This window comes from Trichomycterus rosablanca, chromosome 9 (genome assembly GCF_030014385.1).
Source record: "Trichomycterus rosablanca isolate fTriRos1 chromosome 9, fTriRos1.hap1, whole genome shotgun sequence".
In the NCBI taxonomy this organism is placed as follows: Eukaryota; Metazoa; Chordata; class Actinopteri; order Siluriformes; family Trichomycteridae; genus Trichomycterus; species Trichomycterus rosablanca.
In genome coordinates this window covers 20,835,990-20,853,591 of record NC_085996.1, presented here as the reverse complement: position 1 = coordinate 20,853,591, position 17,602 = coordinate 20,835,990, and the positions used below count along the sequence as shown (strand labels likewise).

General features: G+C 41.0%; 1 protein-coding gene across 1 annotated transcript in view; it reads right to left on the bottom strand.

Moving 5' to 3' along the window:
• kif26bb (kinesin family member 26Bb) overlaps positions 1 to 17,602 on the bottom strand; it is a 45,918-nt gene that overhangs the window by 11,598 nt on the left and 16,718 nt on the right. The window contains exons 4-7 of the mRNA XM_063002482.1: positions 12,152 to 12,282; positions 8,271 to 8,439; positions 5,474 to 5,671; positions 2,684 to 2,777 (exon numbers count right to left, since the gene is read on the bottom strand). Coding sequence (XP_062858552.1) covers positions 2,684 to 2,777; positions 5,474 to 5,671; positions 8,271 to 8,439; positions 12,152 to 12,282 — 592 coding nt within the window. The remainder of the gene's footprint in view (positions 1 to 2,683; positions 2,778 to 5,473; positions 5,672 to 8,270; positions 8,440 to 12,151; positions 12,283 to 17,602) is intronic.

The following is a 17,602-nucleotide window of genomic DNA, read 5'->3' as shown; positions in this document are numbered from 1 at the left end:
ATTTTACCAAAGAATGTCTGGTATAATAAAACCTTATAATATTTTGCATAAATATTCATTCTGCCTATATCTAGGACAAGCAGAATCGTCACATTCACATAGCTATTATTTTTTCTGCCCGGCAACAACTCCCAATTGGTCAGTTTCACAGCTGACTTAGTGAAACTGAATCCACAGATCATTACACCATTACACACAGACTTGGGGGTCATCAAGTTTTTTTGGTTTTTTTTGTAAGACAAGCCATTATGTTCCTCTTGAGTGTTCTGCACGGCAGCTGTCCCATGGATACCATTTTGTGCAGTCTCTTTTTAATAGTGTGATAATGAATGCTGACTTTATGTAAGTAAAAGAAAGTCTGCAGTCACATAGATGTTTAATGACACTGACTCTTATTGTTTGCTTGAGTCCAAGAGCCTTGAGAAATGACTCTGTAACTCTTTCTACACTGATATATGGCAAGAATGTTTTTCTCATCTCTTCCAGAATGTACACTCTTACTTAAAAAACAAGTGGTAGAAAGAGTGATCATTATGTGATCTTTTGTGCTATACTGACAGCCACTTTTCTGAGAAGGCTTCTCACAAGACTATGTATGTCTGTAAAAATGTGTGCCCAGTCAAAGGAGCATTATTATTTAATAACATTTATTTTTGTGTTTTTTAAATAATGAATTGCTCTACGTCCTTATTATTAATTTATTTAACAGCTAATCACATCAGAAAATGTACAGCAATAAGTGATCTATTTTTGTCTATCTTTAAACAACTACAAAAAACATAAAACATAACTTCAAGTACAGTGGTACCTTGTAACACCCTTCGTCAAGAAATTTGTACCCTTAAACTCAACATTTCAAGAAATTTGTACCCTTAAACTCAACATTTCAAGAAATTTGTACCCTTAAACTCAACATTTCAAGAAATTTGTACCCTTAAACTCAACGTGTGTGCGACTACTGTTTTGTTCAGCGCTTGGCTCAAGTGGTGTGGTAAAACATCATCAAAGTGCGAATACGAGACGAATCTGCATTTGTGTGGAATAACCGTCAAATCCACTCTGAAAGAGTGCACGTGTATCTGTGTTTATCTGGATTTTCCTCACTGTTTCACTTTTAAACTTGTGTTACAGCTCGAGGTTCTGAGAAATTGTGAGAATCAGCTTTTCCGAGAAAGTCTAAAATTCTTATCATTAAAAAAAGCTTAATGTAACTTAATGTATTAAAAGAACAACATTGAAACACTAAACCTCTCTTAATTATAACTGCTCATAAGTTCTCTCCACTAATTAAGAAGCATTGTTGTAGACCATGTACACCCTTTCATGGAAACGGTATTCCCTGGTGACTGTGACCTCTTTCAGCAGGATAATGCACTCTGCCACAAAGCAAAAATGGTTCAGGAACGGTTTGAGGAGAACAACAAGTTTGAGGTGTTGACTTGGCCTCTAAATTCCCTAGATCTCAATCCAATCGAGCATCTGTGGGATGTGCTGGACAAACAAGTCCGATCCAAGGAGGCCCCATCTCGCAACTTATAGGAGTTAATGGATCTGCTGCTAACATCTTGGTGCCAGATTCCACAGCACACCTTCGGGGGTCTAGTGGGGTCCATGCCTCGACGGGTCAGGGCTGTTTTGGCAGCAAAAGGAGGACCAAGACAATATTAGAAAGGTGGTCATAATGTTATGCCTAATTGGTGTATATTTCCCTCTTTAAAGCATGGCATAGGTACCCTTATTTTTTCTTTTAAAACAAAATGCTTTAAAAAATTAAGGTCATGAATAATTACGTACCTTGGTTTAATTAATGTTTCAAAATGTATTTATTTATTTTATTAAATTCTATGAAGAAGGAAAAATTGAAGTACTTTTTACTATATTTTACTATATACTAAATGATTGTGCTTTTTTAATTCAAATCACTATTACTCATACATGACTCCCATCTGTTTTGGAAAATAATAATGGCTTCAAGCAAGATTTTTTTGTGTTCCTTGTCACAATGTTTACCAAAGGACATTGAGTACGATGAAACAATATTTGCTTAAATGTTTATACTATTTATATCTAAGAAAATCTGAATCATCACACCCACATACATTTTTTTTACCTCCAAAACCGAACCCTAAATGTAAAAATTTTCATTAAGTGTCTGTTTCTTTAACCATGTAAGGAGTCATGAAACCATGTTCAATGCAAATCTGTTTTAGAAACATATATATCATCTGTCTGTGAGGCAGAAACCTTTGCGAGGGGGGGGGCAACAAAATTAATTAGCTAATAGCTTGTGCTGTAATGCTCCTGGCAGCAAAAAAGAATTGTTTTCACAATTTAAGGAAGGTCCTTATTATTAATAACCTTCTTAGTGGATGACCCATGATGACCTCCCATATAGAGACGACACTGAAGATAAGACAGCGTTAATGCTGATCCATTAAGAGTCACTTCCACTAGCAGTTTCAAATTAAATCTAGCGTAAATAGGCTGACAAATCAAGAGGCAGACAGTGGCTACAGACATGTTCTTTACATGGAATAATTTATCAATCTGGTTTTAGCACTTAAATGCTGTTTCTAAGAAAAAGGGCACAGGGGAGAGCAGTTCATTTAGATTAAATGGATATAGTGAGAGGCAGCAGAGAGGGCGGTAGAAGGTTTAATATAGAATACATCATTGCACTTACCCTCTTTGCTTTGTCCAAAGCTTAGGACGCAGCCATCTGCTCCAGCCATGACAGTATGCAGGACCTCAAATAAGCTCTTCTCACAGACTTTAGCCTAGTAAGACAATTATGTAAGTAATTTACTGAGAAACAACATTTAATATCTACACTGATCAGCCATAACATTAAAACCACCTCCATGTGTCCATTTTATCAGCTCCACTTACCATATAGAAGCACTTTGTAGTTCTACAATTACTGACAGTAGTCTATCTATTTCTCTACATACTTTTTTAGCCTGCTTTCACCCTGTTCTTCAATGGTCAGGACCACCACAGGACCACCACATAGCAGGTATTATTTAGGTGGTGGATCATTCTCAGCTCTGCAGTGACACTGACATGGTGGTGGTGTGTTAGTGTGTGTTGTGCTGGTATGAGTGGATAAGACACAGCAATGCTGATGGACTTTTAAATCTCACTGTCCACTCTATTAGACACTCCTACCTAGTTGGTCCACCTTGTAGATGTAAAGTCAGGGACGATCGCTCATCTATTGCTGCTGTTTGAGTTGGTCATCTTCTAGACCTTCATCAGTGGTCACAGGACGCTGCCCACGGGGTGCTGTTGGCTGGATATATTTTAGGTTGGTGGACTATTCTCAGTCCAGCAGTGACAGTGAGGTGTTTAAAAACTCCATCAGCATTGCTGTGTCTTATCTACTCATACCAGCACAACACACACTAACACACCACCACCATGTCAGTGTCACTGCAGTGCTGAGAATGATCCACCACCCAAATACCCACTCTGTAGTGGTCATGGGAGAGTCCTGACCATTGAAGAACAGCATGAAAGGGGGCTAACAAAGCATGCAGAGAAACAGATCGACTACAGTCAGTAATTGTAGAACTACAAAGTGCTTCTACATGGTAAGTGGAGCTGATAAAATGGACAGTGAGTGTAGAAACAAGGAGGTGGTTTTAATGTTATGGCTAATCGGTGTATATCTATTATTTTGGTTAAATTTGTTAGCATTTTAGAGGGAGTTGAAACAAATATTACCAAGTATAATTTTCTAACAAAAGTCTATTATTATGGTAGGAATTCTCTCACCATTGTGATATTTATGGTGACTAATAAAAGTTAAGTCAACTATAAAAAAAATTCTATAAAAATACTACTTAATTGCCAAAGCTTAAACATAGGTCAGGGTTCAAAGCCTTAAGTCTTAGATGTAGCTTTTCATACCAGGTGGTTAGGCCATGTGTGGTAGTATGAAAATAGTGTACAAGCCTTTTGTGTTCATTACATTATTTGGATGTTGAAATATCCAACAGTGACCATGCAAGGTGTTCTTTACTTATAAGTGCTTATATTTATTCAATTCTTAACAATAATGTAGTGTTGGGCTCCCAGGAGGCGCAGCGGGATATTCCACTAGCACACCAGTGCCGAGATTCTGAACTCCTTGGTTCGAAACTTGGCATTGGCACCATCTAGCGGGCTTAATTGGCAGTGCCTGCAGGGAGGCATGACCAGAATATGTGGACGGGGTTTTCAAACACCGTGTAAGGACCCTGATGGGCAGATAGAGGCGCCTGTGCAGAGTTCATGGGTGAAAAAGCATTCCGTTAAGGGCTGCGCACTGGTCCTCAACTGCAAAAAATGGGGGATCCCCAGCAGAGGAAGACAAATTGACTATGCTAAATTGGGAGAAAATGGGAGAAAAACGAATAAAATATATATTTTTTAAATGTAGTATTGGGGGAAGAGCAAAGATTACAAGTCTGGTACAAAAATTTATGAAATGTCTTATAATCAGACATAGCTACTCAATCTTGCCCCTTTTTAACACAAGAGGAGTTTGATCCATAACACAAGTAAAACAACTCTCAAACTTTACTTAACCTAAGTATTAAAATGAATGTTTCAAATATAGGCTTAGCATTTAATTTATTCCTAAATAAGATGTTTGCAAAGCAAAACAGCACATCATTTAGGTTCAGTACTAATCCTACTGTTCATATCTTCATAAATATAATTCACTAAGTAATATCCTCTCTGACTGTTTAGTCTCTTTGGTAAACAGTCCTGCTGCTGCTCAGGTGGCGCAGCAGTAAAATATGCTAGCACACCAGAGCTGGGATTTCGAATACATCGTATCGAATCTCAGCTCTGCCATCCGGCTGGGCTGGGAGGCTATATGAACAACGTTCGGCTGTTGTTCATACAGGGTTAGGGAGCCGGATGGGGACCTTATGACTGATGTAGTTGAGACCTCTGCTGGCTGGTTGATGGCATCTGCACGGAGTTGAGGAATAGTGTTGATCAGGGTGCGGCTCTCTGTGCACAGGGCAGATTCGCAAATGAACTCGGCTGGGGCAGGTGAAAAAATGCAGTCGGCTACTGCTCACGTATCGGAGGGGACATGTGTCAGTTTGCTTTCCTCAATTAGGGGCAGGGGTCAGCACCAGTAGAGAGGAAGCATAACGCAATTGCGTAAATATTGGATGCACTACAAAAAAAAAAAAAAACTGTCCTGCTGACACATAATCTAATAAATTATTAGCATTTCCAGTTTACATTCATGGTCATGATAAGTAGGAACTGTTTGCACAGTATACACAAGTAGTTTGTGCTGTGTCCCATCTTTTGTGATGTGCTCCTCTGTGCAATTACTCATCAGTTATTTCTGAAATATGAATATTAGGATAGGATTCTAAAATTATAACAAGTGGCATGTTGACAGCACACATTTGCCATGGGTCATTAGACAAGGAAAAAAGTAAACATAAAGATGTGATTAAACCTGGGGTGCCTCAGGGCCAAAAGTAGCATCAAAGTTGAACGTCTTTGGAATAAAGGTCGGAGCCGCAGCTGATCTTTGTGCATTTTGGTTTGAAGGCTCCAGTACTATGACTTGTTTCTTTTGTGCATCCAGTTTAAGGGCATGAAACTGAGACAAGCCTGCCATAAGGAATGGGCCAACTCGCAGCACAACTTTCACCTGAATGTGGGGAAAGAAAGATAAAGAAAATTAAAGCACATTCAAGAACATCATTACAAACCCTATAACTAAAAAAGAAAAAATCTGTGATTTGTTTATTCTTCTGAATCTTTATTTAACTGACAAAAGTTGAAAGAAAATATTTTACTGATGAACGTCATTGTATTTGTAAATAGCAACATATTTAGGATTTGATGCCTGCAACACACTCCAAAAAAGTAGGAACAGAGGCAGAAAAAGAGTAAAATGTTTATAGAATATTTAATTTATAGCGTTCCACAATAGTCAGGGAATCATGATTGGGGATAAAACAAGGATTCACCAAAAAATCAGTCAGCAGTGATGCATCATAGCTCACCACTTTCAGCCAACCCTAAGGAGAGAATTGCCAATCAGTTAAAAAAATACTTTAGTCTTTCACCATCTACTGTTCATAATATTGTAAATAGATTCATGGAATCTAAAGGGCAAAGTCAGAAACCACTGTTGAATTTACTTCATTACTAGCCCTAAATTGTCCCCGTCCCAACTTGTACGGAATGTGTTGCAGACCTAAAATGCAGAAATAATTGTAAATTAATAAATGAAATGAAGCTGACCAGACCAAACATAAAATATTGTGGGTTCATACTGTCTTAAATGAAATAAAGGTCAAAGAAAATGTATGAATTTTTTATACTGTCCCAATTTTTTCTAATTTGGGCTTGTACAAAATACAGTAATGTTGATTAGGGAAAACATTGAAAATGTTCAAGAGAGAATTCAGGAGAACTGACAAATCACATCTTCAAATCACAAACCACAAACTGAAGATCATTTTGCTAGTGGTGATGAAGTGAATGCATCACAGTACACAGTGTCCTGTGGAGTCCATGTCTCGGCAAATGAGAGCTGTTTTTTCAATATATACGAGGGATCTTCAAAAAGTTTCAGCACTTTTATATTTTTGTTGGAAATGGTGAGGGTGGGGGGAGTAGTAATTGGTCATGTCTAAGAGACTGAGAGAGAGCTTATAATCCGGATTTAGTGCCATCTGATTTCTACCTTTTTGGACCACTCAGAGAAGCTTTAAGGGGAAGAAGATTTTCATGTGATGATCAAATTATTAGGCATCAAATAAATAGGCATCAAATAATTAAAATCCAATTATTTCTTAAAATTTTAAAAATGGGCCAATATTTTTGTCCTGTTCATTTTTGGAGCTCTGTAAGAACTGATATCAGATTTAATAATGAGTTTATGTCCCTCAAATTAGTTAAACTGATTTACCAATAGAATGTAAAGGTTAATTAATTAAGCAAAATTAAAGGAATTAAAGGAAAACTTTCTACAAGAGTTAGTAACTGCAGTGCAACAAATACACAGTAATAGATACATTTTGCTGTACTGTACAAGACCTAAAATGTTAGTTTCTATGCTTTTATGTAACAGCTCTCTCAAATACAAAGCTTTGGTGGATGTATAGTCTATATTTAAATCTGAGTCACTCATTTTTGGGGAGATAATGTTCCTGGTCTTGTAAGTGGGTATGTGATGATAAAAATTGATTTTCCATTACTAGGCCCTGAGATCACCTGTCTCAAAAATCATATTGAATAACCATTTTAGTAAGCCAGTTGACACTCCGTCTGATATAGAATAGACTTGTTCATTGACTGACGTTATTTCCTGGTCTTTTGAGTGTCCATCCAAATTGCGTTTATGAGAGATGAATTATTTAAAAGTCCATTTGCTCTACCAGATTTGCTCGGAGAGCCAGGCTGAGTGCATGTCCACCACCAGGTGCCTCTGAGAAAGCTATCTAATGTGAAACTTAAGATCCTCTATTGGTGTGAACTAGGAGAAATAAAGGCAGCATATGCTTCAATTAAACTGAATTGATTTTCTTGCTCTAGGGATTTGGTAAAAAAAAAAAATAGGAGGACATTAAAAGATTTAAAGTATACTTTATATAAGAGGCAATGTGTATTTAAGGGTTCTCAGGCACTTGAAAAGTGAAGTACAGAACCAAATCATATGTACCAAATTATTGTAGGATTATACATTCCATGGACGAAAGTATGTGGACACCATTCTAAATAATTCATTCAGATGTCTCAGCCACATCTATTGCTGGTGTAAAAATCAACTTGCTGCCAATTTTGTGGTGACAATTTGTTCCACTGTGTCTCTGTTCATGAAGCAAAAACCATAAATATATGGTTTAAAAAGTTAACTGTCAAAGGACTGCAGTGACATGCACTGAGCCCTGACCACAGCTATTGAGTTCCTTGGAAATGAATTGAAACATGGATTGCAGCCCAGGCCGTCTTGTTCACTATCAATCCCTGACCTTGGTCTTTTTACAGAATGGGCACAAATGTCCATAGACACACTCCAAAATCTTGTGGGAAGCATTAACAAAGAAGTGGAGGCTGAATGAATGCATATGGTGTTGCAATTAGATTTCTAACAAGCTCACAATCTGAAGTCCACTTACTTTTGGCCCTAAAGAGTACATACAGATTAAATAATTAAAGTGATCTTTTCAGACTCATTGAAGAATATTCCTGTAATTTTTAAGAACATTATGAATTATTAAAAAGCCAGGACAAAGTACCTTTCCTGCATCTAATAGTTCCTTGGCCTTGGGAGTATGTAACAGATTTAAGGGTACGGAAGGTGGGGCCTTTTGGAGCAGACGACTGAAGTTGGTTGGATAGCGCGAGGAACCATTGTCAGAGCCCTGCTTCCTCCTTCTTGAGGTCAAGTTTAACTTCTGGACAGCCCTGAAAAACATGGTTTTTTTTACACTTGTGATTTCTAGAAGAAGACATTGTAACAGAGGTGCTGAGTGTAACTCTGCATGCACAATGTTAAAGATTGAGCCCAATCACAGGGGTATTAACCCAGGCAGAACAATGCTGTGGTTCAAAAACAGGGTGCTCAGGTGGTGCAGTTGTAAAACAAGCTAGCACACCAGTGCTGACATCTCAAACTCGCAAATTAGAATCTCTACCAACAGGACGGGCACCTATACCGACTGGCTTGCTAAAGAGTAGGAGTGCTGGAGGGGATTCCTGCTGGCTGATTGATCCAGAGGTGCGTGCACTGCTGAGGGCCCGAGACTCCGCTTTTAAAGCAGGTGACCAGCCGGCTCTGAGAACAGCGAGAGCCAGACTGTCCCGGGCGATCCGAGAAGCAAAGCGCGCACACGGCCAGAACATCCACAGCCACTTCCAGAACAGCGGTGACACACGGCGCTTGTGGCAGGGCATCCAGGCCATCACCAACTACAGGACGACTCCACCCGTCTGTGACAGTGATGCCTCCCTTCCAGATGCACTGAATGACTTCTACGCTCGGTTCGAGGCGCAGAACAACATGTTGGCGAGGAAGACGATCCCACCTTGTGACGACCAGGTGCTTCGTCTCTCCACAGCGGACGTGAGGAGAACTCTGCACAGAGTCAACCCACGGAAGGCTTCTGGACCAGACAACATTCCTGGCCGAGTGCTCAAAGGATGTGCAGACCAGCTGGCAGATGTATTCACTGACATCTTCAACATCTCCCTGAGCAGCGCCATCGTTCCAACGTGCCTCAAGACGACCACCATCGTACCCGTGCCAAAGAAGTCATCTGTGTCATGCTTCAATGACTATCGTCCCGTAGCACTCACGCCTATCATCACGAAGTGCTTCGAGAAACTAGTCATGAGGCATATTAAGACACTACTGCCTCCCACCATGGACCCACTGCAGTTTGCGTACCGTCCTAACCGCTCAACGGACGACGCCATATCCACTACACTTCACCTGGCTTCTACACACCTGGACAGAAAGAACACTTACGTCAGGATGCTGTTTATAGACTTTAGCTCAGCATTCAACACCATCATTCCTCAGCATCTAATTGGAAAGCTGAGCACGCTGGGCCTGAACACCTCTCTCTGCAACTGGATCCTGGACTTCTTGACTGAGAGACCTCAGTCCGTCCGGATCGGTAAGACCACCTCCAGCACCACCACACTGAGCACCGGCGCTCCCCAAGGCTGTGTGCTCAGTCCACTGCTGTTTACTCTGCTTACGCACGACTGTACAGCGATGCACAGCACGAATTCCATCGTTAAGTTTGCAGACGACACAACTGTGGTGGGACTCATCAGCAACAACGATGAGTCAGCGTACAGAGAGGAGGTACAACATCTAACGGACTGGTGCCAAGTCAACAACCTGTCTCTGAACGTGGATAAAACCAAAGAGATGGTCATTGACTTTAGAAAGACACTAAGGGACCACTCCCCACTGCACATCGACGGCTCATCTGTTGAGATCGTCAAGAGCACCAAATTTCTCGGTGTTCATCTGGAGGAGAATCTCACCTGGACCCTTAACACCAGTTCCATCACCAAGAAAGCCCAGCAGCGTCTCTACTTTTTGAGAAGACTGAGGAAAGCTCATCTGCCACCCCCCATTCTCACCACGTTCTACAGAGGAACAATCGAGAGCATCCTGAGCGGCTGCATCACTGTCTGGTTCGGAAATTGTACTGCGTCGGACCGTAAGACTCTCCAGCGAGTAGTGAGGACAGCTGAAAAGATCATCGGGGTCGCTCTTCCATCTCTCACGGACATTTTTAACACCCGCTGCATCCGCAAAGCTCTCAGCATTGTGGACGATCCAACCCATCCATCACATGGACTTTTTACTCTGCTCCCGTCTGGGAGACGATACCGCAGCATCCGGACTAACACAACCAGACTGTGTAACAGTTTTATCCCACAAGCAATCAGACTCCTAAACTCAGTACTGTAACAATTTCCTCCGGACATTTTCTGCTGCCACACACTGAACTGTATTGACTGTTACTTGCATTTTTGACTATGTTACTTGCATTTTTGCACACCTCCTGGAAATGCACAATAATTTCTGCACCTTACTTGTATTTTGCACCATATTTACTTTTTAGGCACCTTATCTGCATTGCCAATTTTACGCTGCTAATGTACAACATGTCACTACCTCAGGAACCATTGTACCATCTATTCACCATCATGTATTAACACTTGTCTTTAGTCCTGTGTTCTAATTACTTGTTTAGATTAGGGATAATAAGGAATATCTTTTGTAGTTATTTATTATAGGATTTTTTGTATTATTGTTGTATTTGCACTGTTTTGTATTGTCTTGCACTTTTTGTACCGTGTTACACCGTGATCCTAGAGGAACGCTGTTTCGTTTCAATATGTACTTGTATGTAGCTGAAATGACAATAAAACCTCTCTGACTCTGACTCTGACTCTGATTGCTGGTGCCTGAACAGAGACGGGGGATAATATAGATCAGTGCATGACTATCCATGCATGATACAGATCTCAGCATGAACCCGCCTTGTGCAGGTGAAAAAGAAACAGTCGGCTACTGCACACATGTCGGAGGTAGAATGTGTTAGTCATAGCCCTTCTCGGTCAAGAGTGAAGGTCAGAACCATTAGAGGTAGCAAAATGTGATCAGGTAATTGAATATGACTAGACTGGGAGCAAAACTGGAAAAGATGCATTAAAAAGCCACAAAAACAAAGACAGGAAAATAATAAATAAATGAACATATAACTAATAATAAAGCTTGAGAAATACACAAAATAGAACAAAACCAAAGCTGCAGCCTGAAGAACTTGAAAATATAAAGGTAAAGGAAACACAAAAAACATGAAAGGACACAAAAGAGCACTGGGGTGCAACTTCGCCAGCTACTTAATCCTTGGACTTAATCCAAGTGCTTACTGGGAAAACAAAGAGGAAAACTTAGAAAAGACACTGCCATGCCACCCCTAAATATCTTGAAACGAACGATGCCATCGTCCACTGAAGAATGTTAGCAAGAGAACCAGCTAAAGCAAACAGTCAGACAACCAGCTGAGTCCCAGGCTTTCTTTTTAAAGTGTTTTCTCCCCAGGTGTATCAGGTCATGTTTGATTAGACGCTGGTAATACTTTGAAGAGTATTTCAAAGACAAACACCACACCATCCATTCAACTACCTCCCCTACACCTGCCAGGAGCATGCTAGGTGGGGGCGTTACAGTACCCCCTCCCAAAGGAACAGAGCACAATGTTCCAATCCTGATCCAACCCATATAAAGGGTCCTTGTGGAAGCCATCATTAAAAGATAGGGTGGGAGGGGCCAGCCTTCGCTCCCCACGTGCATCAATGAGCCTTGGCTGCCCATCACCCTGTCGCCGGTTTACCACTATTCCTTCCTTGGACCACTTTTGATAGATACTGACCACATTTTTCCTGCTTCTAACACATTTACTTGAGGATAAAATGTTCACTTGCTGTCTAATATATCCCACTCACTAAGAGGTGCCATGAAGACGAGATAATCAGTGTTATTCACTTCACCTGTCAGTGGTCATAATGTTATGCCTGGTCTGTGTATATCTAATTACCATTACTGTAATTTTGTCTAAAATAAAATTTATAGTTGTTTATATATTACCTGACAATGAATGAGAACCCAGCAGGTAGCATAGCAGAGACTTTGGAGGTATTAAATGGTAGAGGGCCGCTGAAGTTACAGAGAACTGTGGACTTGTCATCTTCCTTCATATCTGATAAATCCTGAGATACCTGCAGGAAAGCAGAGAAGTAATTTTATTCAGTATTTTGGGCTGAAAGTACACTATTTTGCTAATAAAACAAAGTTGGGTACTAAGGTTGGATAGTTTGCCTAGAAAAGATCACATGTTTGTGTTTCCCTTAGATTTCTAAGCATTAATAATAATTATTATTTAACTAACACAGCAAATTTAAGGGACGGCACGGTGGGTAGCAGTGTTGTCTCACAGCAAGAAGGTCCTGGGTTCGTTCCCCAGGCGGGGCAGTCCAGGTCCTTTCTGTGTGGAGTTTGCATGTTCTCCACGTGTCTGTGTGAGTTTCCTCCAGGTGCTCCGGTTTCCTCCCATTGTCCGAAAACATGCAGTCCGGTCAATTGGAGACACTGAATTGCCCTATAGGTGGATGAGTGTGTGTATGTGTGTGTGTGGGTGTATGTGTGTCTGTCCGGCAATGGACTGGCGCCCCGTCCAGGGTGTTACTGTGTGCCTTGCGTCCATTGAAAAGCTGGGGTACGCTCCAGCAACCCCACTAACACCCCCCCCCCCCCCATGCAACCCTAATATATAAGCGGTTAAGAAAGTGAGTGAGTGAGTGAGTGAGTGAGAGCAAATATAAGATATATGCTATCCACACATTATGCAGAGAAACTAGTACATGCTTTTAACAGCTCTACAAGGTGTTACTGTAATGTGTTGCTGGCTGGCTGCCTTGTAGCTTTAAATAACCTTTAGTTGGGTTAGAATGCAGCAGCTCATATCCTGACCAGGAAAGGAATGTCAGGTCATATTACTCCTCAGTCTTATTCGTTATCAGCTACCTGTTGGGTTCTGCATTAAATAAAGTCCTTCTTCAGACGTTTACCGTCCTAAGTGGTTTATCTGTGGAATATCTGATGGGAGTGTTATAAGTACTGGAAGGAAGAGTTGGCATTTATTCAGATAATTGGGTTTGCTTAGTAGTGCAGGGAACTCATTATGCCTTGACTGTATAAGGAAGCAAACATTTAGGCACCACACTACATACTGTATGTCCAAATGAAGCTTTCCCCCAGAATATCTTGCTGATCACCTTAAACAGTATAGCCCACCCCGAGCACTTTTATAGCCAAGGCAGGCCTTTTGTTTTTCTACATTGCTACAATCACGGTACATTGTAGAAGATGTTTTTCTTCACTTACCCCCAAACCTTTGTTTACAAGATTACATTTAAAGGAATAAAATCATAATGTGTAACCTGGTTCACTGGTTCTTCATGTAATTAAAAATAGGGTTGCTATGGTAAGCACTGGGATAAGGAATAGGGCACTGGAATAGGGTACCAGACCATCCCTGAGCAACACACACCCACACATTCATTTACTAAAGGCAGCCTAGTGGTTAAGGTACTGGACTAGTAATCCATTGGTCGCTGGTTCAAGCCCCACCACTAACCCTCAATGGCTTAGACAATGTAAATGAAAATGTACTGACTCACAGCTTGGAACAATTTACAATAGCTTTGTACCTTTTGGATTTTTGTATAGTGAAGGGAAATCAAAGTACCCAAAGAAAACCCAAACAAGGAGAACATCCAAAAATCTTTACAGGCAGTGACTAAAAGCAAGAATCAAACTCAGGTCCACAGGATCCATGTTGCTGTGCAGCAGTTTACCAGCAGTGACACAATGCTGCCCACCTACCTTTAGGAAACATACAAAATAGATAAATGGTGCCCAGGTGGCGCAGCGGGATATTCTGCTAGCACACCACATATTGCATCGGCGTTGCCACTGGTCGGCTGGGCACCATCTAGCGGGCATAATTGGCAGTGCCTGCAGGGAGGGATGACCGGAATATGTGGGCGGGGTCTTCAAACGCTGTGTAAGGACCCTGATTGGCAGATAGAGAGGTGTCTGTGCAGAGTGCATAAGTGGAAAAGGGTTCCGTTAAGGGCTGCGCGCGGGTCGGAGGAGGCGTGAGCAGCAATATACCCTCCTCAACTGCAAAAAATCAGGGATCCCCCAGCAGCGAAAGACAAATTGACTACGCTAAACTGGGAGAAAATGGTGTTGATGGTGTATTGTTTCATTGGTGTGTTCATTTTTTTTGTTTTAGATGGCAAGCACTTTGTAAAAATCAAAAGAAACACGTAGAGTAGACACAACTAATTTTATGCTGCATTGTATTGAATTGTAAAATTTCTATCCCACATCAAGTCGCTATGCCGTCATTGCTTTGCAATGGTTGGCTGTACAGATGGGGCAGCTTTCTCAAGCTTGTAGCAGACTAGCCCCTGATAATGCAATCCATGTCATGATGTTGTCAATACAGCTTTTTCTTGGTCTTCCTTGTGTTCTGAGTCCTTCCACTGCCTTAAATCCTGTCATAACACTGCTTTTAATGTTGTCATGTGGAGGCCTTATCACATGCCCAAAGTAACATAACTTGTGGGACTTAATGTGGTTCAGTAGCTACTTTTCTGTTCTGGCCATCTGGTAAACTTGCTCAGTGGTCATCATCTTTCTTAATGATATTTTTAGCTACTTTCTGTTTTAATAACTCTCGAGATTGCTTATAATCCTTGTAGGCTTTTGAAGTAATGGTACTTTTACATGAATAAATATTTTTTGCTATTTCATCCACCTGTAAATAATCAAGGATTGATGTGTATTTATACTTTTTTATCACAGTGCATCATAATGTCAACCTACCAGTGAAGTGATAATTTACGCTAGACAATTACCGCTGGGTACCCACATACAAATATAATTGGCTATGTCTGGGGTTGACGGCCGAGGCGCCATGATGGATTGGCGTTCTGTTCAGGATGTGTTAGTGCATTGCGCTCAGTAAATCCGGGAAAGCCAGACCCACAGTGACCCTGACCTGGATAAAGCTGTGGTAGAATATGAAAATTAAATGACAATGGTGAATGGAATGATGGGGCAACCGGTACAGTCTGTGCTGCATAGCAACATGAGTCCTGGCAATAATAGTGTAGCCTTGCCTCTGGCTTGTTCAGAGTTTTAGCATGTTCTTGTAATCTGGCAGCTCTAAAATTCCCCTTAAATGTAAATGTAAACAAATGAATGGGAAGATCGGCCTGCAATGATTGCCACTTTGCTAATGGTATTTGCCACGTTGTTCATGGTATATTCCCGGTACCCACTGTTTCTTCGTGAAACAGTCCCATTGCAGTCCTGACCATGGTTAATAAAACTGAAAAAATAAGTCTTAGTTAATTAAAGTTTTACAGAAATCCAGTAGGCCAAATTAGTCATATTTTATACAAGCTAATATACAGAAGCTTGATCACTATATTTCTTATTTCAAGGAAATACTTACAGTGGGGCCAAAAAGTATTTAGTCAGCCACTGATTGTGCAAGTTCTCCTACTTAGAAAGATGAGAGAGGTCTGTAATTTTCATCATAGGTACACTTCAACTATGAGAGACAAAATGAGAAAAAAAAATCCAGGAAATCACATTGTAGGATTTTTAAAGAATTTTTTTGTAAATTATGGTGGAAAATAAGTATTTGGTCAATAACAAACAAGCAAGATTTCTGGCTCTCACAGACCTGTAACTTCTTCTTTAAGAAGCTCTTCTGTCCTTCACTCGTTACCTGTATTAATGGTACCTGTTTGACCTCGTTATCTGTATAAAAGACACCTGTCCACAGCCTCAAACAGTCAGACTCCAAACTCAACCATGGCCAAGACCAAAGAGCTGTCGAAGGACACCAGGAAGAAAATTGTAGACCTGCACCAGGCTGGGAAGAGTGAATCTACAATAGGCAAGCAGGTTGGTGTGAATAAATCAACTGTGGGAGCAATTGTAAGAAAATGGAAGACATACAAGACCATTGATAATCTCCCTTGATCCCGTGGGGTCAAAATAATCATGAGAACTGTAAGCAAAAATCCCAGAACTACACAGGAGGGACCTGATGAATGACCTGCAGAGAGCTGGGACCAAAGTAACAAAGGGACCATCAGTAACACACTATGCCAAGAGGGACTCAAATCCTGCAGTGCCAGGCGTGTCCCCCTGCTTAAGCCAGTACATGTCCAGGCCCGTCTGAAGTTTGCCAGAGAGCATATGGATGATCCAGAAGAGGATTGGGAGAATATCATGTGGTCAGATGAAACCAAAATGGAACTTTTTGGTAAAAACTCAACTCGTCGTGTTTGGAGGAAGAAGAATGCACAGCAGAGTTGCACACCATACCTACTGTAAAGCATGGGGGTGGAAACATCATGCTTTGGGGCTGTTTTTCTGCAAAGGGGACAGGACGACTGATCCGTGTTAAGGGAAGAATGAACGGGGCCATGTATCGTGAGATTTTAAGCCAAAACCTCCTTCCATCAGTGAGAGCATTGAAGATGGAACGTGGCTGGGTCTTCCAGCATGACAGTGATCCCAAACACACCGCTCGGGCAACGAAGGAGTGGCTCCGTAAAAAGCATTTCAAGGTCCTGGAGTGGCCTAGCCAGTCTCCAGACCTCAACCCCAGAGAAAATTTGTGGAGTCCGTGTTGCCCAGCGACAGCCCCAAAACACCACTGCTCTAGAGGAGATCTGCATGGAGGAATGGGCCAAAATACCAGCTACAGTGTGTGCAAACCTGGTGAAGACTTACAGAAAACGTTTGACCTCTGTCATTGCCAACAAAGGTTATGTTACAAAGTATTGAGTTGAACTTTTGTTATTGACCAAATACTTATTTTCCACCATAATTTACAAAAAAATTCTTTTAAAATCCTACAATGCGATTTCCTGGATTTTTTTCCCTCATTTTGTCTCTCATAGTTGAAGTGTACCTATGATGAAAATAACAGACCTCTCTCATCTTTCTAAGTAGGAGAACTTGCACAATCAGTGGCTGACTAAATACTTTTTGACCCCACTGTATTTACACTGAGCAGCCATAACATTAAAACCACCTCCTTGTTTCTACACTCACTCTCCATTTTATCAGCTCAACTTACCATATAGAAGCACTTTGTAGTTCTACAATTACTGACTGTAGTCCATCTGTTTCTCTACATACTTTTTTAACCTGCTTTTACTCTGAACTTTTTTTAATGGTCAGGACCCCCACAGGACCACCACAGAGCAGGTATTATTTAGGTGGTGGATCATTCTCAGCACTGCAGTTACAATGACATGGTGGTGGCGTGTTAGTGTGTGTTGTGCTGGTATGAGTGGATCAGACACAGCAGCTCTGCTGGAGTTTTTAAATACCGTGTCCACTCACTGTCCACTCTATTAGTCACTCCTACCTAGTTGGTCCACCTTGTAGATGTAAAGTCAAAGACGATCGCTCATCTATTGCTGCTGTTTGAGTTGGTCA